The sequence below is a fragment of the Cibotium barometz genome, chromosome 51, assembly GCF_041138505.1.
Source record: "Cibotium barometz isolate CiBa-2024 chromosome 51, ASM4113850v1, whole genome shotgun sequence".
NCBI lineage: Eukaryota > Viridiplantae > Streptophyta > Polypodiopsida > Cyatheales > Cibotiaceae > Cibotium > Cibotium barometz.
Window position 1 is genome coordinate 9,093,764 of NC_141096.1, and position 23,411 is coordinate 9,117,174.

At 48.2% G+C, this 23,411-nt stretch overlaps 1 protein-coding gene across 1 annotated transcript in view; it reads left to right on the forward strand.

The window, feature by feature from the left end:
- Positions 1 to 3,440: 3,440 nt before the first annotated feature.
- LOC147609301 (ubiquitin-conjugating enzyme E2-17 kDa) overlaps positions 3,441 to 23,411 on the forward strand; it is a 28,684-nt gene continuing 8,713 nt past the window's right edge. Inside the window, exons 1-2 of the mRNA XM_086787406.1 lie at positions 3,441 to 3,597; positions 4,204 to 4,331. Coding sequence (XP_086643532.1) covers positions 3,528 to 3,597; positions 4,204 to 4,331 — 198 coding nt within the window. The 5' untranslated portion in view covers positions 3,441 to 3,527. The remainder of the gene's footprint in view (positions 3,598 to 4,203; positions 4,332 to 23,411) is intronic.

Consider the following 23,411-nt stretch of genomic DNA (forward strand, 5'->3'; position numbering starts at 1 on the left):
AGACCCTTCAGCCGAACATTTAGCATTATCCCCAAACAACACTGATTGGTTCCTATAGAGGCTTCCAAGAACTATACCAGCCCTTTTTACTGGTCATGTGTTGGGATGCTCCACTATCCAAAATCCATGAATCATCAACAATTGGCGTAGCTTGAGCAGATGAGCATACCTCTTCAATGGTAACCCAAAGTTCAAGCTCAATCTCGGTATTGTTAACTGACTCCTTTCTGAAGACTTCAAGGTGCTGTTCTCATCAACCTGTTTCTTTCTACAATCTTTGATAGCGTGACCCTTATTGTCACAGTAATAGCAGCTCCCTTGAAACTGCTTCTTCTTTGGCTTCTTCTTCTTGTCATATCAGAAGATGATGTGCCTTTGCCTTTAGCATTGGCCGAAAAATGCGGCAACACTGCCATTGTGGATCTTCAGCCACATCTCCTCCAATTGATAGAGGTGGAACACTAACCTGAGTGTTTGATGTTGTAACCAACCCATCTTACTTTTGTGGAAAAATTCGGATGCACCTCCGAGCTAGTTTCTCACTGGTCATTGTAATCCCCACCATAGTAGTCATTTAATCCCACAGATTTTTGATCCGTGTGATAAATGCTTCAGTAACATTTTCAACAAACTTCTCAGGCAAGCTGATTCTCCAAGCTCTGAATCTTGGTCTAATTCCGGGTCTCATACTGATTCCTCAATATTGTTTAAGCCTCCGATGCCTTAGTTGCATTTTGAATCAGAGTAAGAATAGAATAACTTATGTTGATGACGATGGCACAAAGTGCATCAGCATTACGCCTCTTTGGTCCTCGAAGAAGTGTAGCACCTAGTGGAGGTGTGTTCGCACTGTTATTGGGGCAAGGGTTTCCATTAGTTCTACATCCGTTCGCAAAACAGTTGCTAGGAGCTCATAAGAGTCTAGAATGGTGTTGATTTTTAATTTCCAAAGAGTTTAGTTTTCCCCATTACGCTTGCCTTCTGTAAAGGCTAGTGGACGAATGCGTAGAACTAGTGTAGCAGTAGCAGTAAGTAGTAGAGGTAGAAGCTATCACTCCTAGTATTCTATGCAAAGAAAGACTAGACTTTATGTACTATTTCAGCTAAAAGCACCTAAGCTTTGATATAAGAATGTAGCACAGCGAAAAGATAGACAGTAAAATAAAATATAATAGATAATGCAATAGATAGAGAATTTGATAAATTCTGAGATAGGTACAATGTGATGGTGTTGTTTGCCCATGCGCTCTCAAGTAGAGCTTAGATGACGATCTAGATAGACTGGACGGAGGAAGTACTAAGTGTAAAGGGTGTGGATACTCACAAGCATTGGATACCTTAGCTTGTGATAACTATGTCTATATATAGTACTATAAATGGTGTGGTAGATGCATATACAATGCGAATAATTACGTGGTTGGACGTAATCAACTGTCCACCACCCACTAATAATGCCCAACAATAATGAACTTAGTATCCTAAGGAATATTATTGGAATATTTTCCATACCGTTGGCCCCTAACTAACGCTTGCACCCCTTACCATCTCCTAGCTATCAATGGTCATAATAACCACCCCATCGGCATCTAAGCTAGGGTTTCTACCAAAGACACTTGCACCAATGGTTTCTAGGGTCTTTACAAATGTGTACCAAATATAGATGTGGGATACATGCCAAGAGGTGGGGATTGAGTGTATACAAATATCTAGGTCTCCATAGGTCTGTTAGACATTATAGACATCTTATTCACTTCTTTTGGGTTTGGGGGGGAGGAATCCTTTACCATGATTGGAGCTACCCCATAGTGGAAAGTCTATGTTTCTAGGCCTCTGATTGAGAAGCAACTACATTTGAGATATCCTATTTGAGAGAATTCTGGGAGCTTGACTTGATTCGTTGCCCAGGAAGAATTTCTTCCTCAACTAGAGGGCTTTGTTCCTCAAAGAGGAGGGTTTTAGGATCCTAAAAATCCATAGTTCCTCAGGGACTATTGGTGGAGGGTTAGGTTGGGCATTTTGAACCATTTCCACATCATCTTTAGATTCTAGCTCATCAGTAGGCTGGGTCGGGTATGTTAAATCTACCAATAGGGGGCACAAGCAGTTGGTATTTCTCTATCTAGGAGGGTTTCTGGGAAGCTAATGAGCATGGGCTCTACCTCTCTCATTGACAACTTAAAAACCTTGGGTATCCACTTCTTTGGGGGTGTCTGCCTGCTTCTCTCCTTATGGGGTTTGAACACTGCTATCCAATTTTAAAGGGAAATTTCTGATGTAGCGTCCTTGTGCTCCACAGTGGAAGCAAGCATTGGGGAGGTTCTTGTATAGCACATGTTGCTAAGGGAGCCAACCTCTCTCCTAAGATTTTTTTTTTTTGGAGGGAGGTCTTTGCTAATATCCACTTCAACTAGCGCTTGAGGATGCCATCTCAGGTTTAGGTCTATTTGAGGTCTTTGGCACAGTAGTTTGAGCAAGGGGTAGAGATAAAGTGGAAGATCAGGTAGCTCTATCCAGACTAGACGCCTAGTGGGCTTGGGACCATGAGGGGAAAAATCAGGTGTCTATTTGAAGAGGGAGAGAGGCGAATTTATGATCATCCACCACCATTGGTCGACAAACAACATCCGGGGTGTTGAGGGCCATAACTTTTGTGTGGAAGAGAAAACATTAGTAATTTTTGGGGAGATATTGGGTTTAAACCACCTCTCATCAGAGCCAATTATTTCTCATCCATGCCCTAAAAATTTCAGCCAGGGGGTGAGGACTGTGATAAAGACCAACAAGAGCTTGGGTGTTGTGCGTTTCCTTCCATTCTAAAACCAGAAATGGAGGAAGGGAAACATGTAGAAACGTACCAAAGCTAGTGTGACCATCTTCTCCTCCAAGATGTGACGGGCTTGTACTCAGTCATCGAGCAGCACCTCTTCCTCCTTCTTGAGTATTGAGGGAAGCTTGTGAAGCGTTAGCAGTAGCATCTCTCTTTCTTGGTCCCCTAGGAGTGCTCTCTACTTCAATCTCTGTGCCACCTTCTTGGGTCTGCCTTGGGAGATCCTCTCCACATGCGAAGAGATCCTCTTGGAGGTTAGATCGAGTGAAGGCAAAGGGGGGTGCATCGGCCTCTTGTCTGAGGAGCTGTGCTGGACCCGTGTTGGGGTGTAAGGGAGCAGCGTGTATACTCCATGTTCAAGTATATCGATGTCTGTCGTAGCAAGATGAGAGAAGGTATGCAAGCCCAAACTTGGGAAGTTAGGGTTTCCACCTTAAAGAAGGAAGGACGTGTTGGGCCACAAGAGCCAAGTTTTGTTGCCACAAGAGCCAAGTTTTGTTCTCTTTGGGATACCACTTGTTTATAGTCGATTTTTTAAAGTTGGTGTGAAAAGGAGCTGCGCGGCGGACAAGGCCGGACATCGCTCCACGGTCCACCTATAATTAACACGCGAGGCCTTGTCTGTTCACTCTCAGACGCGCGCACACAGACTGTCACACAGGCTTTCTTCATTCTGCACGCAGACTTGTCTCCTAACGCAATGGCTTCCAAGCGGATTCTGAAGGAGCTCAAGGATTTGCAGAAGGACCCTCCCACCTCATGCAGCGCAGGTGTGGCCTTTCCCTCTTCTTTTTTGTTAAGAAAAGAAAAGGTCTTTTCTAGGGCCACAGAAACGTAGCTCCGTTTTCACTGTCGGGGGGATCGACGCCGGTCTGCAGTTTCGCAGCCCTGCGCTCTCTAACCGATTGGCCCTCATGCGTACCACACAACCTGACACATCGTCTGTCTGCTTGGATTGGATCCTTGTCTCTTTTTTGCACCTGGAGTATAATTTCTCCCATTGGTCCGGTCTCTTTTTTGCACCTGGAGTTTAATTTCTCCCACTATACATGTATATAACATGTATGTATGTATGTTTGTATATAACATATATGTATGTACATAACATGTATGCATGTATGTATTCACATACTTATGTACATATGTGTATGCATATAACATGTATTTATATAATGTGTATGTATCTATGTATATATGTAAGTGTAATTTTAAGAATGAGGGCGTGTGTTCTGCCCTTCCCTTGCCAACCTCATGCCTTCCTTTGATTGGATTAACAGTATTGGGTGTCTGAAAATGCATACCTTACTTATTCCCTTTGCTAGTCAGTTACAATGTATGTGATAGTGCCACTAATTCATCATTTTCCTCCTTGATAGGTCCAGTTGCAGAAGACATGTTCCACTGGCAGGCCACAATCATGGGGCCTGTGGATAGCCCTTACGCTGGAGGCGTTTTTCTGGTCACTATCCACTTCCCCCCAGACTACCCTTTCAAACCCCCAAAGGTAATGTGAAATGAAGTTCTTTTCAAATGTGAGATGGGTCACTCTTTGTTGACTTGCAGTTCAAATGTGAGACAGTTCACTCTTTGTTGCCTTGCAGTTCAAGTTCGAGTCTTTCTATCTTGTTGTATGGGGCTATTAAAGCATGCATAGATGTATTGTTATACAGCATTTGTTTCTTTCCTTAGCTAGCAAAGTTCATGGCTGCAGCAATAAATTTCAGTTTGTGGGTTGGATTTTGAGTTGTGGTTGATTAACCTGCTTGTTTAAGTGTTTCCAGGATGGTATAATTTGCAGCGATGTGAACAGGGTATGTCCAGGTCTGCTAAGTCACATACATGCCCATTTGAGAGTTTTACAGCTCCTCAAATAGGGGGCTCTTAAGTGGGTAGATTGGGACCCAATCCAGTGTCGACTCTGTATTCTCTCTATCTTCAGCTCTATCTCATGTGAATAAAGATAAAAGTGGATTGCTTCATGTTAACTAACATAAAGGTATAAAGATCTTGTTGTGCGTTACATGATCAGACGAGTTGCATGTTACATTGGTATTAGGGCTTTACCCAGCTTGATTGGGAAAGTTGAAGTTAAAATAGTTTCTCAAGAGGCTAGATACAGACATTCGGTTTCGGTTTCCTGTATGGAATTTCGAGTCTCAGTTCTTAGGACTGGGCTAACTATGAGCTTATTGACTGCCCTTTGTAGTCCACGCATAATCATGTGGACTTGTCTTTCTTTTGCACAAATAAAATAGGTCTAGCAAAGGGCGAGGATTAAATCCAATGGAAAAGCTGTTGCTCTAGTTCTGCTAGCAGTCATCTCTTGTCTGTATATTACACCAGGGTCTCTGTTGTGGGTGGACCGCTCAGTTTTGGTGTTTTTTCATTTTTCCTCACTCTATGTATTTTTTCCATTTTTTTGAGGCGTGGAGGGTTGTTCGCTGATTTTGTTGCTGGTCGACTTGTTTGTTTGCTACTCGACTAGATCTGTTGTCTTGGCCGACTGCAGGTACCTGGCTGACCAGGGCTTTTTTGGTCGTGAGCACCCCTAGTGCTAGTTGTGAGCATGTGTTGTTGTCGACCTGTTTTAGACTGGCCGACGAGCAGCCTGGGGCCGTATAAAATGGTCCCTTGTCCCCCACACTCTTCGTTGTAGTTCTGGGATCTTCTTATGTGTATATAGCAGAGTTACTCAGCTTCTCTCTCTCTCTCTCTCTCTCTCTCTTTTCCATGTGCATTTTGCTCTCTACAGCAGTTGTCTTCATTTCTGTTGTGCATTCTGACATGGTATCAGAGCTTTAGGTGGCTTGAAGCTTGGAGACAGTGGGACGTCGAGGGTTTGCTGATTTGAGGTGGTGATTGGAGATTGCTTGGGTTGTATGGGACTTGGAGATCGGGTAGAAGGCGGCCATCACCGTTGGATAGCCACCTTGCATATTATTTGCAGCCTCCTCTTCTTTTTTCCCACCCACCCTTCTTTTACAAGACTTTGTGAACCCTTGAGATGGCAGACTTGTTTGAGATGGCTAAGAAGCACGCGAAGATTTTAACACTCTCCACGTTTTCGGCGGACCGACAGTTGGACGGGAATAACTACGGCATATGGAAGGTAATGATGGAGTCCGTTTTGGAGTCTTATGACTTGGTTGATTTCATTGTTGATGTTCCATGGTCGGAGTTGGAAGATAGGGAGTTACCCTCTATACGGAAGGAACGTTAGGCTCAAGTACAATTATATGCACGTGTTCGTTCTTTCATCTTCGTAAATTGCACATCACAGGTGATTAACTATCTAAAGCATACGATGTTGGCTAGAGGGATTTGGTAGCATTTGGCTTTTCTGTACAACAGGGTATCACCCATGAAGAGGATCTCCTTGGAAGTTCAGATGCGGGCGATGAATCCTGTAAAGTCGTCGACGATGCGGGAGCACATCAAGTTGCAGGCTCTTCAGCAGGAGGTTCTTCAGGTAGGGAAAGAGATCTTCAGAGAACATGGCTATCACATTTTTGTTCCATTTTCCCTCTCAGTACTTAGCATTTTACTCCTCTTTGATCACTAGTGGTAGGCTCAGCATCATCACTTGGGAGGAGCTTGTGCCAATGATCTTGGATCAAGAAGAGCGTTTTATGAACCCTCTTCAAGGCGAAGGTTCTGAGGCCTTGATTGGCCAACGGTCAAAAGGCCGTTACAACAACAAGGGCATAGGGAAGTCTTCGTCGGAAAAGTCTTCTGAGAAGAAGTCCAATTTAGACCGTGAGAAACTTAAGGCCAAGCGGACCTGTAACGATTGTGGCGAGAAAGGCCACTATTAGAGGAAGTGTCCCAAGCGGAATAACGGGAAGAGTGCTGATTCTTCAGCTTCAACTGCAAAGACTAGCTTGTGTACTTGGAGATTTTGGACACAGATGCTTCATCTTCTTCGAGCAAGGAGGCAGTTGGCTTCACTGCTAGGGATACTCGGGAGTGGATTCTTGATAGTGGTGCTTCCAGGCACATGATTCCTTTCTGTGAGTTCTTATAGGATCTTAAATTGCAGTCAGGTCGCATTTGCATTAGCGGCAATTCCACTACACCGATTCAGAGTGAGAGCAAGATGGAGATCATATTCTCGATGGTAGAGGGGGGAAGCATTCCTCTCGTGTTCTTTACGTCCCTACACTTGGTTTTCATCTATTGCTAGTGCATGCATGAGGTTTGTAAGACTCGCTTTCGGGTGGAGTTTGAGGAGCATTCTATTGCTCTACGAGACAGAGAAATAGGCCAGGTTGTTTGGAAAGGCGGAGTGGAGAACGGTATCTACAAACTCTCAGCACTCTCTTATCTTACAGGCACTCAGATCGGTGACTTGTGGCACTTTCGGATTGGCCACTTGAACGTGGATGTGTTGCGGCGAGCTTTCTAGGACTAGATGGTGGTTGGCTTGCCAGATGTTGGCAGTAGGCAGGGACCCTGTAGTTCTTGAATTCATGGTAAGCAGCACATGGAATCTTTTTCGAAGCAAGGCGGGCTTCGTAACCTTTGGAGTTGGTACACACTTACTTTTGTGGACCTATGCAGAACTCATTCTTGGGAAGTTCTTTGTATTTTATGGTGCTTGTTGATAATTTTAGCAGATTCACATGGGTTTATTTTCTTTTCTAGAAGGACCAAGCTGTTGCTCGGTTCAAGGAGTGGCATGTGATGGTGGAGTCTGGCTTGCAGATAAAGACTCTTCGGTCCGACAAAGGAGGAGAGTTTTCTTTCAATGCATTTGTGTAGTTTTGTGCGGAACATGGCATCAAGCGGGAGCTGGCCAATACAGGTTCGCCTTTAGAGAATGGAGTGGTTGAGCGTAAGAACCGGACTGTGGTGGAGATGGCAAGGACAATGTTGGAGCATCATGATCTTCCTCGTCCACCTTGGGGAGAGGTTGTGGCTACGGTTGTCCATAGCCTCAACCGATCTCCGACGACTTCAGTACTAAACATGACTCCCTTTGAGGCTTATTTTGGCAAGATACCAGTTGTCTTCTATTTTCGTGTGTTTGGGAGTGATGCCTATGTTCACATTCGAAAGAAGCAGTGGGGGAAGCTTGACTCAAAGTCCCAGAAGCTTGTCTTTGTGGAATATAACTCTCTTTCCAAAGGATACAGGTTGTATGACCCGAAAAAGAACGAGGTTATCGTCAACAGAGATGTTGTTTTTGATGAGCATATTTTAGCTTTCATTGGTGATGAGCTGCCATTTCTTGGAGACCCAAACGAGTTTGATGATGATTCCTAGTCGATTGTTCCAGTTGGACAGTCTCAGTCAGTTGAGGAGGTTGACCCCGCGGTTGGAGATGAGCCCCCATAGCAGCAAGAGGCTCCACGTTCTGTACGAGTACCCAGGTGGTTGTTAGACATCCTTTGGGAGTGAGGTGTCACGAAGCTTTCCTTTGAGTGGACCACAAAGAACTGACCTCAAAGATCGTAGAGAGTTCAAGACGAAAGTCATTCAGCGGAGCTCTTACAGATAAACTATGCTTTGATGTCTATGCGGGACAAAGAGCCCACTTTCGTCATGGAAGCCCTTTTACAGGATACTTGGAGGAAAGCTATGCAGGTGGAACTCGATGCCATAGAGAAGAAGAAAACTTGGGAGTTGGTTTTCGAGGCCGTTAAAACGATCAGTCATTGGTGTCAAGTGGGTCTTTAAGACCAAGTATACGTCAGATGGATCGGAGGACAAACACAAAGCCATACTTGTGACTAAGGGCTATGCTCAGCGGCCTGGCGCATCGACTATGAGGATACCTTTACACCGACAGCAAGGATGGCCACGATTTGGACCGTTCTTGCCCTTGCCTCTTCACAGCAGTGGCCCGTATATCAGATGAATGTGAAATCCACGTTTCTTAATGGTGACTTGCAGGAGGAGATGTATGTGGAGCAGCCTCCAGGCTTTGAGGTTCCAGGATCAAAGGGAATGGTTTATAGGTTGCAGAAGGCCTTGTACGATCTTAAGCAGGCTCCCAGGGCTTGGAATCAAAGGATTGATTCCTTCTTTCTACGGACTAGATTTCAGAGATAAATTGCAGATCCTAACTTGTATCTCTTTCGGCGGATATGCACTGCGTAGCATGGTCACGTTGATCATTCTTTATGTGGATGACCTCATTCTCATTGGCAATCATGTGGAGCACATTGCAGTGACGAAGGCTGCCTTGTCAAAGGAGTTTGAGATGACCGATTTAGGCTCACCTCACTTCTTCTTGGAATTGAAGATCTGCCAGACCCAGAGGGGGTCTTTGTCTCTTAGCAGCAGTATGTCCATGAGTTGCTTGAGGCCTTTGGGATGGAGAACTGTAAGCCTATCACGTCACCGGTGGACCCGAATACGAAGCTTACAGTGAATGATCCTTGTGAGTCGGTTGATGCCTCTCTGTATCGAAAGCTGGTTGGTTCATTGATTTGGTTGCTGAACACCAGATTGGACTTGAGCTTTCTTGTGGGGTTGTTAAGCTCGTTCATGCAGATGCCTTTGAAGTCTCATTGGGACGCAAGATCGCGGATCTTGCAGTACTGTAGGGTACGAAGGATCTTGGACTCTTCTACGACACTGGAGGTGACACGAAAGACCGAGTCCGACTCCAAGGCTGGAGTGACTCAGATTGGGGAGGAGATCTAGACACGAGAAGATCTACATCAGGCTACAGTTTTACCCTCGGTTCAAGAGCTGTTTCATGGAGAAGCAAGAGGCAACCGACTGTTGCCTTGTCGTTTATAGAGGTAGAGTACCGGGCTGCTTGTGGTGCTGCTTGCGAGGTTGTGTGGCTGCGGAGGTTGCTTGGCGAGATTGGGTTTCCACAGAAGGAGTCCACTGTCATCGAGTGCGATAACTAGAGTTGTATCGCTATTGCTTGGAACCCGGTCTTCCATGCTCGGATCAAGCACATAGAGATACAATATCACTTTGTTTGTGAGAAGATCTTGGTTGGTGACATCTTGCTTCTTTATTGTTCGACGGAGGACAATGCGGTGAAACTCCACACGAAGTTCCTACCTGAGGCTATGCTCCGGCTGCACTCCAGCTCACTGGGGTTGGTTCCACATCCAAGAGCTGAGAGGGGGTGTTAGCAGTCATCTTTTGTCTGCATATTACACCAAGGCCTCTGTTGTGGGTGTGTTTGCCTAGTTTTGGTGTTTTTCTATTTTTTCTTACTCTCCATGTATTTTGTTCATTTTTTTTGAGGTGTGGAGGATTGTGGATTGATTCTGTTGGTGTTGGCCGACTTGTCTGTTTGCTACCCGACCTGATCTGTTGTCTTGGCCGATTGCAGGCACCTAGCCGACTTATTGGACGGTTCTGTCCTAGGGACCAACTCAATGCAATGATCCTCAAGGCGACTAGGTGGGAGATGAGGCGAGAGATCATTCTTTAGCATGATATCTTGAAACTTTGCAAGGAGACCTTCCATTCTTTGCGTCAAAAGGGTTGCTGGTTGAACAACAGACTACTGGTTACGGACGTAAATCAACACACATTCAGTTTCTTTTCTGATGCTTGGATATGGGAGATGAGTGGAATGTCGGGAATACTCCTATTCCCGTGAATCAAGACAGTATCCTATAAGCTTCCTGGGCTTTGGTCAAGCGTCTTTAACTGACTCAATAATTTCAGAGAATGCTTCTGTTGTTTTGTTATGCTCTAGAGGTGGAGACACATTCTCGTCAAAAGAGAAGAGAAACGGCAACCAAAGGTTGTCTCATACGGAGTACATGTGACACTGGATCTTTTAAGATGGCTTGAACCAATGGAAGAAAATGTTGCCATTTGGATTGTCGGTCATGACAGTATGACTTGAGAACATCAAAGGCCAACTGGTTATAGATTTCTGTTTGGCCGTCTGTCTGTGGATGCACTAGACAATTGTAACTTGGTTCCAAAGTTCTCGAATAATGTCTTTCAAAAATGCGAGGTGAACTTGGAATCCTTGTTTGATGTAATGGTGCTAGGCAAACCACAAATGGGATACCAATGTTTGAGAAAAAGGCGGGCTATGTCCTCAGTTGTGTGGGCGTATGCTTGCATGGGATGAGCATGCAGAACTTACTAAAGCGATCCACAATGGTGGGCTCTGTTCTCAGCTGTGGCCGTATGCTTACATGGGATGAACATGTAGAACTTACTAAAGCGATCCACAATGGCAAAACATTGAGTGTTGCGAGATCCGGTGGATGCTGGTAGAGGCCCTACAAAGTCCAGAGAAATGTTGATAAAAGGTCCGTTGGGGATAGACAAAGGTTGAAGCAAACAAGTCTTTCTCATATGTGGAACCTTTTCTTTTTGACAAATCTTATAGGCTTGAACATGTGAATAAACATCACGCCTCATATTTGGCCAATAAAAGAACCGTTCCTATTTCTCGAGGGTACTGTTGATACCTTTATGGTCTCCAACTAAGGAGTCATGGGTATCATGGAGAAGAGCTGCTCGCTTTTCTCGAATGAGACAGAGACGGTTCTTGTAGAACAACCAATTGTTTTGCACTGAATAATGGCCAGGCTCAGAATTGAGGGCCAAACTATATTGAGTACCAAACTAGCGGGAATTAACATATTGATCTTTCATGCCTCCAAATTGTTGGAAGATCTGATTCCATCTGGCTTGCCGATCACTTCACTGGGCACTTAGCATGGTGTGAAGCCACTTAAGTGCTTGGTGGTTTGTTTTGACTATGAAAACTTGTCTATAAAGAAAAGGCTTCCAATGTTTAAGCGTTGTGATCACACCTAAAAGCTCTCTGTCCTAAACCGAATAATTCATTTTGGCGATATCCAATTTAGGCCACGGGTCTATTGTCTTGGTGAAGAACAACGCCTATGGCTACATTGCTGGCATCGGTAATGATATTGAAAGGTTCATCCTAAGATGCTAACTTTAGAACATGCGCTTTTGAGGGTGCTTTCTGGAGTGTATGGAATGCATAAGCGCCTTGCTTGTAATTGTGACTTTTTGTCTACAAGTTTTCACCTCCTGGAGCAAGTCGGTGAGAGGTGTTGCAAGGTCGGAAAACTGGTGAATGGATCTATTGGGCAGCCTTAGGAATGTCCCAATCCAAGATCTCTTGAACCTTTGAGGGGTCCAATCGAATACCGGAGGAACCGATGATGTAGCCCGAGTATTGAACCTCTGTAATGCCAAAGATTGACTTTTTGGCGTTGATGTGGAGCCCATTATCTCCATGCTGATCTGCAGTGGTTGAGACTTTCTCCACGTCTTTCTCATGCTGCTCCGCAATGGTTGAGAATATAAGTATGTCATCAAGAAATATGAAAACACACTTACCAATGAGTATTGCGAAAATCTTGGAGATCATTTTATTGAAGGTTGCCGGTGTGTTGGTAAGCCCAAAGAGCATGACTACGAACTCGTAGTGACCACGCTCGATTCGGAAAGCTATTTTTGGAATGTTTGCTTCAAAAATGCGGACCTGATAGTAACCACTCTTGAGATCGATCTTAGTGAAAAATTTTGCACCATCTAAACGCTCCAAAATGTACTCAATCCTTGGCATAGGAAACTTATTCTTGACAGTGAGTTTGTTTAATGCCTTGTAATCTACACAAAGGCGTGCAGACTTGTCCTTCTTTTGGACAAATAGGATGGGTGCAGCAAATGGTGAGGAAAATGGCTGAACGAATCTGGCTCGGAGGAGCTCAGATAACTACTTTTCTAGCTCGCCCTCTGAAGTCTTGGAAAGGAAAGAAAACTTACTCGGAGGTTCTACCCCAGGGACCAAATCGATATGCTGGTTCTCAGGACGAGATGGTGGGAGACTGGGTGGGAGATTGTTCCTAAGCATAATGTCTTGGTGTCGAGACAGGAGGTCTGTTAATTGCAGGACTAGAGATGAAGATGAGATAGCCGCTATCGATGAGGCAGAGGTTGTCTAAGCACGAACATAAATCAGTGCTTCTTATGCTCCCTTGCGAATAGCTCGTCGGGCCTGGAGATGAGAAATCAAAGGGATATTGAGTATGCTTCTATCCGACGGGCTTAGGAAAACCTTTACACATAGTAAAAGTGTCTTGTCCCCAATTGGGAATAGTTCATACTGGCGAAACTGTTGGATTCCTAAAATCATGTCACACCCCAAAAGAGGTGAGACAATGAAATCTCGTTGGAATGAGGCCTTTTGAACTTGAAAAGGAAACTGCTGTGCCTTTTTGAGAAATGTGGGTGTGCGGAGACTAGGTGTAAACCCGTACACATCCAAATGATAGGATACTAATGTACAACTCATTTTGGTAGCCAACCGGGGAGAGATGGCGTCCTCAGAACTTCCCATGTCAAATAGGACTACAAATTGGCGGCCCTTGGCAGAGCCATAAGCTTGGATCAAGCTTTTTTGTGCAGCATCACTCTCACCCTCCTGCTTAGCATCAAATACCACAGATAACCTAGGATGCATAGAAGGTAAAAATTGAACTGCGTTGGTGGTAGTAGGCGGTGTTGGAGGAGGAGGAGGAGATGTGGCAACTGTGGAAGAAGGTGGCTTGGAGGCTTGCTCTGTTTGCTATTTCTGACAATCCTTCTTACCATGCCCAATGGTATGACATAAAAACCATCGGTTTTCTGACTGGTACTTCCTTTGCTCCTTTGGAGGAAGATAGCCTCCAGTGATGCCTACATGGAAGAAGGTGGATATCCCAGCGAAAAGCTGTGACACCTGGGGTTTGGTTTATATATAAACTAGACCAATGCTGCCACCAAGTCCCGTAAGGTGGGGAACCGCTGTACTTCTTTCATTTTTCTAAAGATTGAAGCTGTGGAAGTCGACGTGATCTGCTCCTGCGAGCTCCGCCTCTCCCCCTCCCGCTGCTTCTCGCCGTCGCGCACCCCTCTCCCCCCCGCCTGTCCCCCGCCTTCTCCTCCGTCCTCTCCCCCGCCTCCTTCCTCGTACCCTTTCTCGCCATCTCTCCCCCGCCTTCTGCCTCGCATCCTCCCCCGCCTTCTCCCCCCCGCCTTCTTCCTCGCATCCTCCCCCGCCATCTCTCCCCCGCCTTCTTCCTCGCATCCTCCCCCGCCTTCTCTCCCCCCCCCCCCCCCCCCCCCCCCCCCCCCGCCTTCTCCTACTCCGCCTCCTTCCTCGTTTCCTCCCCCCGCCATTTCTCCCCCCCCCCCCGCCTCCTTCCTCGCTTCCTTCCCCCGCTACCTCTCCCCCCGCCATCTCTACCCCCCACGCCTTCTCCTCCGCCTCGCTTCTCTCCCCCGCCATCTCTACCCCCCACGCCTTCTCCTCCGCTGCGCGGCTCTTCCCCCCCCGCCTTCTCCCTCTCCTCCCCTTCCGTCTCGCCCCTCCCCCCACCGCTAGCTCCCCCGCCTCAGCTCCCCCCTCCCCCCCCCCCCCCGCTCCGCCCCCGCTATCCTCTAACCTTCCGCCTCTCCGTTTCCTCGTAGGGCTGTGTCCCTCTCGTTGGTGACCCCGGTTTCTGGCCTTTTCCCTCTGGAGGACTCCATGGAAGCCGCTCCGACTACCCCTGCCGATTCCGGTCTCCGTCTCGAGTTCACAGCTGCAGATCATCAGTTGTTTGTTTCCACAGTATCCGCTCTTGAGGCCTCCTCCTTGGTCTGCAAGATAGTGGGTAGCCGTCCGATGCGGAGAGAGCTTCGCGACCTTCTGCAAGGCAGCCTCGTTGGCGTGCCTGCCAAGATCGCCAGCGTCGATTTTGGGGACGTGGCTACTACCAGGTGGATTTCGAGTCCCCCCAGGCAGCTCAGTTGGTGCTGGCTCGGAGCCCCATTGCCCTCCGCTCACCCCGGGCGTTCCTGGCGCGATGGACTCACGGTTTCGACCCCGCTTCTGACCCGCTAGCAGGCGCGACAGGTTTCCCCATCACTATCTGCTTTCCTGGACTCCGTAGGGAGTACTTGCCCCTCTTGTCATCCATTGGCAAGGCGTTCGGGCAGGTGGTGGAGACGCCTCAGACAGCGGCTTCAGTGATAGCTCGGGCAGCAGGACTCCCGGTCATTCGTGTTGTGGTTCCGTCACCGGAGTCCCTCCCGAAGACGATCCTCCTCCCTTGTCTTTCTGGAGGACATCTGATACAGCGCGTGGAGTATTCGGGCCTCCCCGGCCAGTGCTACACCTGTCGGGAGATGGGCCATCTCGCACGCGCCTGTCCCCGCAAGGGGGTTCATCCTTCACGCTCTGCCGCCTCTGGACCCCCTGCAGGAGACCCGAGGGGTGGCCATCCACCTCAGAGACCGGACATCCCTGGCTCGTCTCAGCAGGCGCCATCATCTGACGAGCAGGCCCCGGCGGAGGATGCCGCGCAGACCCAGGAGGCTGGCGGATGGCAGGAGGTTCGCCGGCGGAAACGCCCGGCCCGCAGGGACAGTCGCAGACGCCAGCAGACCCGAGGGGTGGCCATCCACCTCAGAGACCGGACATCCCTGGCTCGTCTCAGCAGGCGCCATCATCTGACGAGCAGGCCCCGGCGGAGGATGCCGCGCAGACCCAGGAGGCTGGCGGATGGCAGGAGGTTCGCTGGCGGAAACGCCCGGCCCACAGGGACAGTCGCAGACGCCAGCAGGCAGCACAGGCTGGCGGACAGGCGACTCCGGTTGGCGTCCAGGCACCTACCCGCACTTATGCTCCAGTCAGGGATAGGCGGCCAACAGGTCCCACCCCGATGGACGAGGATTCAGACTCAGTGCCCGTTGAGGCCGCCGGTGGAGCCCCCCACGTGGAGACCCCGCTCCCGCCTCCCCCCGCGGGGGGCCCCGCCCCCTTCATGGAGCAGATTCCTGAGGATCCCAGGCCGCACTCTGCGACCCCCGGCTCCTCTTCCCCTCACCCGGAGAGCACTCCTTCCACCCTCCCCTCGCCCCCCTCAGCCTCCCCCCTCCCGCCTCCCCCGACGGCCCCCCCTGACACCTATCCTCTGGCAGATGCCTCTCCATCCTCTCCTCGCTCTCCCCCTCCTCTCCGCGAGCCCCCATCCCTCCCTCGGCCTCTCCAGGATACTCCGCCAGACCACCCACTGCCCCGGGGCAGCGCAGCTGGGTAGGCCAGAGTTCAGTCCAGCGGCTGTTCCACCGCCACTCCGAGCCGGTGGAGATGGCGATCCTAGCTTCGCCCGCCACAGAGTTCTCTCCAGCCTCCCCTGGGGGGCCCCCGCGAGTGATGGGGCTCCCAGTGGATTACGGTTTTTTCAGGTGCCTCCAGCTGGATGCTGGCCCGTTCGAGACATTGGTCGCGCCCTTGCGAGTTTGCGTGGTGTGCCATCCCTCTCGCTCTCCTTCAGTGGTGAGCAGCATGGTGGCCTTCTCCTTTCCTCTCAGTGTTGCCCCAGACACAGCATGGGTTTGCAACTCTGTAGAGGAAGTTTTGCGTGATCAGATACTGGAGTTTTCTCACCACTTCAGTGACTTGGGGCTCACGGACCTACTGCAGACCCGATTACACTCGGCCCGCATGAGCTTGTTTGGTATAGGAGATGGCGGGCGGATCCCGTCCACACCTTTGTTGAGGCGGTGCTACTGATTCTCCTCCATGCCGCCCCGAGGGTGCAGCCTACCTTTAGATACATATATGCAGAGGATTGGTCTCACGCCTATGCCCTGGACAGGGCGAAGGCGGAGTGGGGCTGGACCCGGAGACAGGTCACCCTCTTTTTGGAGAGACTCCGCACTCGGACAGACAGTGACTATTCTCCCTCCAAGCCGGCGCCCAAGACTCACAGAGTGGAGGGCAGATCATCCGGGCCGGCTGAGAGGGGTGAGCCAGTGGCGGCTGCTTCACTTGCCATAGCTCATCCATGAGGATCCTCTCATGGAACATCCAGGGTCTCGGTGGACATCGCTGCTACATTGGTCGGGGCAGACTTCGCCAGGAGATTTAGAGGGCTCTCGTTGGAGGACCCATCGATATCCTTTTCATCCAGGAATACCACCTTTCTGTCGGGCGTACCTGCACCTGCGGGAAGATCTTGCCAGGCAGGAGTCACACTTTTTGGTCACCGGCATATGGCTCCCAGGGGAACCAGGGTGGAGTATGCATCTCAGTCAGTGAGCAGCTTGAAAACCGGCCTTCAGATAGCAAAGGGCGGTGGAACAAAAACATTTGCACATAAAACACTTCAACACCATTGAGGACCTAGAAAAGGAAAACAAACAGGGGGAGCTAGAGTGCTCCTGCAAATAGTACACGGACACCGATTGGCCCCAAATCGCAGTGGCGCCCCTTGCGGTATTTCTTTAATTGATTTTAAGAGCTTTGATTACAATATAAGGCTGGTAATTCAGCCGTCCCAGTAGAACTCCTGAAGCCTGCAAAGAACCTGCATCTGGCTTCTTGTCCACACGGCACCCACAAACAATTCCAGCCATTGTTCATATCGAAAGACTCTCCCACATTGAGCCTGCATACAGAAGCTTTCTCCCATGATCAAGGCTGCCACAACCATCCATAGCCTCTCACACTATGAACAGCATCACACCCTGACACATCCAGTGCTTCTGCATCACAACACAGACTCCCAAACTGTTTCTCAAAAGAGTATCACAGCACAGCATACCATACAGTTGACACACCTGTACAATCCCTCTCTACCTTCCAAGGGTACTATCCATCTCTATCATGGATTCCCTGTCCCCTGTTCAATCAGTAGCAAGGCTGTACCAAGCATGTGTCCATTCCTGTACCTTCTGCCTGCATGTGACCTTTCTCCTGGAGAAACTCAAAAACATGTTTCCCTTTGAAACTCCTGTTCTGTTTCCATACATCTAGTTGCCTGTTCCCTCATGAAACATCTGGCAACATAGAGATGCCCATAGCTGTAGTTCCCACTGTTCCTTTCTAGCAGGAAGAAAACAATATGCTCCATGGGCACGCAGCCATGCGAGCTTGCTTCACTCCCATGCCAAGAAACATAACCACAAGACCTGTACTTGCAGCCAAAAACCCAAGCACATAGCTGAATTTGCAACCAAACAAAAACAGCCCATAGACTATCCCAAAACAGTCCTGAATCCAAAGCAAAGATAAGCTGAAAGTTCCATCAGATGAACGCCATCGACACGATGTCTATGTTCATGGAAAACTAACCTCTGCCTTCTGTAAAAACACGGCGTTCTCCAAAAAGCACACACATGGCCTAGCTTTTTATGCGCCGCGTGAACCCTGGTGAAGCGCCGCCTGCAATAGTACGAAATTGACCTGAACTGGCCCACTTGTACCTGCTGGACAGAAACTGTACGCCTGCTGTACCCGACTGTACCAGCCGGTACAGATCTGTACCTACAACAAGCCACCTGTCAGCAGTCGTACAGCCGCCTGTACCTGCTGTAGAGTGCCCTGACGGCTTCACCTGCACCAGTCAACCACAGCGCAGCAATCAACTGAATCAACGCCGCTTGTACTTGCAGCCGGCTGTACCTGCAGCAGTCGTACCACAAAAGATAGGCGCCTGCCTGCTTTTTCTGCCCAACAGCCCTTCACACGAGCATGAGAGAGGGTGTTCAGTGTGCAGCTCTGTGCGCCCAGCCAAGCAGCCCGCTTTCCAACCAAAAAGCCAGCCCATGGGTCTTCAGGCGACCAGCCCCTCTCAGTGAAGAAGCACACCACCCAACAAGAGTTAGGCGCCTCCTTTTCCTGGCAGCCCCTCCTTTTCCCCAAAAAGCACACGTGGCCCCAAAAAATAGCTTATGGGCCACGTTTTCTTCATAAATGGCATTAAAAATTACTTTAAAGGTTTTTAAAACCTTTTAAGTTAAAATTCCTTTGCCCCCTTTCACACATGGGGTTATCCACACATGGGCTTCCATCTTCACTCCCACCTGATGCCATTCACATTGTCCACCATGTCCCCGTGCACATCTGCATCTTGTCCAGAGAAAAACACAGGGTCATGACATACCCCCCTCTTGAAAAATGGCAAGCGTCCTCGATTGCACTCAATGGCACAGTAAAGCATCTTATGAGCAAAGACATCCCATATGGCAAAAACAATGGCCTTCCAATGCATCTGGGTGATAAAATAATCATCCTGCACAATAAGCCACACTGTCCTCTTGCTTGTTCCTTCAGAACCTACAACAAAAGTCTAAAACCAAATGGAAACACGTTAACTGTGTTAGCCAAAAACAAAACCATGCATCATTTTACATATGACACACATATGCATGACACAGATATGCATTCGCAAACAATATGCTTCTCAAAATGCTCTACCTCCTCCAAAGTAACAGTCTAAGGGCTGCTCGCAAGCCTTACGCCCATGGGCATCCCGCAGGACCCACGACTGAAGGTAAAACATGAGCATATGAAAGCACTCAATGCATCCAAACACTACATCCACTAAGTACTTTCCCACATATGTCTCATGGCCATCCCGCAGGAGTTACACCCAATGGTGCATCCATTGACATAATATAGCACTTGATGTATCATACCAACATACATGCAGCACATGACACAATAGAGAGTATTTCCCAATGTATTCTCAATGGTACCAGGATCCAATGGCACCAGAATACAAAAATACCTCTACCTCAAAAAGTGTATGCATACATGCACAAACAGAGTTCGATCCATATTTCCATGAACCAAACCAACTCTAGGACTGCTCGCAAGTCTTATGCCCTTCATAGAGTTATCCATAGTTGCAGTTAGAGTTCCAGGTGCGCGCGACTGTGAACCATACCCAACTTTACCATCTCATGTGTCTAGAACACAAGATCATAGAAGTCCCATAAGCAGATGTACTGTCAGCCTCAGTACCTTCAGGTGAATACAAAGATGTCACCAAGCGACTCCTAGATGATAAATGAGCCTGTCTGTAACAAGGGAGCGGAGGTGCTACCCCCCTCTTGAGCATCAGGCAATGCTCCAGACCTATGCTCTGCTGAACCTGAATGAGCCGTAACAAGAGTCGACTCCAACTCATAGGCATCAAGATAAAGTTGCAACTCCTGAGGTGAATCTGCTAAGTCACCCTCCTCTATCCACTTCGCATCCATCAGTGAACCTCCTCCATCCACTTGGTATCCATCAGTGAACAGCTCTTGAACTTCAGAGGATAGCGACGGGAAACCTTACCCTGTACCTTTCTTTCCTTATGTGCCAGTATATGCTCAGGAATAAGAACCTCGTCAAGTTCATCCACTTCCTTCTGAGCCTCATCTGATACATCCTCAGGCACCCAAAACCTGCTTGCACTCCACCCAAGTGATAAGCACAAGTCCTCGATGAAGCATAGTAGATCACCACTGCTAAACATAGAAAGAAACTGTCTTCCGAACCCATGAAGCCTCTATGAAGATACCACCGATGACAAACTGTCGAAAGCCATAGCCTTCAACGCATCTCCTGCACCATAACACTTCAACTGCTTCTTGTTCCTGGCCAACTACTTCTTGTCCTTGGTGTCTTTTCTCCTGAGCTTCATCTTCAGCTCTTGCTCTTCACCTCATATAGGCAAAGACACAAAATCCTGTACTGTGTCCTGCACTTCCTTTTTTTTTTTCACTTTCCTCATGTTGAAGCTTTTGATGTGACAACCACGGGCTCGCCTCCTTGAGAAAGTTGACGATGTGTCCCGACCAAAGCAACCACGGACTCGCCTCCTTGAGAAAGTTGGCGATTGTCCCGGCAACGGAACCTTGAAACCGGCCTGACGGGCGGTGAAACAAGCACTCATTTGCACATAAAACACTTCAACACCATTGAGGACCTAGAAAAGGAAAACAAACAGGGGGAGCTAGAGTGCTCCTGCAAATAGTACACGGACACCGATTGGCCCCAAATCGCAGTGGCGCCCCTTGCGGTATTTCTTTAATTGATTTTAAGAGCTTTGATTACAATATAAGGCTGGTAATTCAGCCGTCCCAGTAGAACTCCTGAAGCCTGCAAAGAACCTGCATCTGGCTTCTTGTCCACACGGCATCCACAAACAATTCCAGCCATTGTTCATATCGAAAGACTCTCCCACATTGAGCCTGCATACAGAAGCTTTCTCCCATGATCAAGGCTGCCACAACCATCCATAGCCTCTCACACTATGAACAGCATCACACCCTGACACATCCAGTGCTTCTGCATCACAACACAGACTCCCAAACTGTTTCTCAAAAGAGTATCACAGCACAGCATACCATACAGTTGACACACCTGTACAATCCCTCTCTACCTTCCAAGGGTACTATCCATCTCTATCATGGATTCCCTGTCCCCTGTTCAATCAGTAGCAAGGCTGTACCAAGCATGTGTCCATTCCTGTACCTTCTGCCTGCATATGTGACCTTTCTCCTAGAGAAACTCAAAAACATGTTTCCCTTTGAAACTCCTGTTCTGTTTCCATACATCTAGTTGCCTGTTCCCTCATGAAACATCTGGCAACATAGAGATGCCCATAGCTGTAGTTCCCACTGTTCCTTTCTAGCAGGAAGAAAACAATATGCTCCATGGGCACGCAGCCATGCGAGCTTGCTTCACTCCCATGCCAAGAAACATAACCACAAGACCTGTACTTGCAGCCAAAAACCCAAGCACATAGCTGAATTTGCAACCAAACAAAAACAGCCCATAGACTGTCCCAAAACAGTCCTGAATCCAAAGCAAAGATAAGCTGAAAGTTCCATCAGATGAACGCCATCGACACGATGTCTATGTTCATGGAAAACTAACCTCTGCCTTCTGTAAAAACACGGCGTTCTCCAAAAAGCACACACATGGCCTAGCTTTTTATGCGCCGCGTGAACCCTGGTGAAGCGCCGCCTGCAATAGTACGAAATTGACCTGAACTGGCCCACTTGTACCTGCTGGACAGAAACTGTACGCCTGCTGTACCCGACTGTACCAGCCGGTACAGATCTGTACCTACAACAAGCCGCCTGTCAGTAGTCGTACAGCCGCCTGTACCTGCTGTAGAGTGCCCTGACGGCTTCACCTGCACCAGTCAACCACAGCGCAGCAATCAACTGAATCAACGCCGCTTGTACTTGCAGCCGGCTGTACCTGCAGCAGTCGTACCACAAAAGATAGGCGCCTGCCTGCTTTTTCTGCCCAACAGCCCTTCACACGAGCATGAGAGAGGGTGTTCAGTGTGCAGCTCTGTGCGCCCAGCCAAGCAGCCCGCTTTCCAACCAAAAAGCCAGCCCATGGGTCTTCAGGCGACCAGCCCCTCTCAGTGAAGAAGCACACCACCCAACAAGAGTTAGGCGCCTCCTTTTCCTGGCAGCCCCTCCTTTTCCCCAAAAAGCACACGTGGCCCCAAAAAATAGCTTATGGGCCACGTTTTCTTCATAAATGGCATTAAAAATTACTTTAAAGGTTTTTAAAACCTTTTAAGTTAAAATTCCTTTGCCCCCTTTCACACATGGGGTTATCCACACATGGGCTTCCATCTTCACTCCCACCTGATGCCATTCACATTGTCCACCATGTCCCCGTGCACATCTGCATCTTGTCCAGAGAAAAACACAGGGTCATGACATACCCCCCTCTTGAAAAATGGCAAGCGTCCTCGATTGCACTCAATGGCACAGTAAAGCATCTTATGAGCAAAGACATCCCATATGGCAAAAACAATGGCCTTCCAATGCATCTGGGTGATAAAATAATCATCCTGCACAATAAGCCACACTGTCCTCTTGCTTGTTCCTTCAGAACCTACAGCAAAAGTCTAAAACCAAATGGAAACACGTTAACTGTGTTAGCCAAAAACAAAACCATGCATCATTTTACATATGACACACATATGCATGACACAGATATGCATTCGCAAACAATATGCTTCTCAAAATGCTCTACCTCCTCCAAAGTAACAGTCTAAGGGCTGCTCGCAAGCCTTACGCCCATGGGCATCCCGCAGGACCCACGACTGAAGGTAAAACATGAGCATATGAAAGCACTCAATGCATCCAAACACTACATCCACTAAGTACTTTCCCACATATGTCTCATGGCCATCCCGCAGGAGTTACACCCAATGGTGCATCCATTGACATAATATAGCACTTGATGTATCATACCAACATACATGCAGCACATGACACAATAGAGAGTATTTCCCAATGTATTCTCAATGGTACCAGGATCCAATGGCACCAGAATACAAAAATACCTCTACCTCAAAAAGTGTATGCATACATGCACAAACAGAGTTCGATCCATATTTCCATGAACCAAACCAACTCTAGGACTGCTCGCAAGTCTTATGCCCTTCATAGAGTTATCCATAGTTGCAGTTAGAGTTCCAGGTGCGCGCGACTGTGAACCATACCCAACTTTACCATCTCATGTGTCTAGAACACAAGATCATAGAAGTCCCATAAGCAGATGTACTGTCAGCCTCAGTACCTTCAGGTGAATACAAAGATGTCACCAAGCGACTCCTAGATGATAAATGAGCCTGTCTGTAACAAGGGAGCGGAGGTGCTATCCCCCTCTTGAGCATCAGGCAATGCTCCAGACCTATGCTCTGCTGAACCTGAATGAGCCGTAACAAGAGTCGACTCCAACTCATAGGCATCAAGATAAAGTTGCAACTCCTGAGGTGAATCTGCTAAGTCACCCTCCTCTATCCACTTCGCATCCATCAGTGAACCTCCT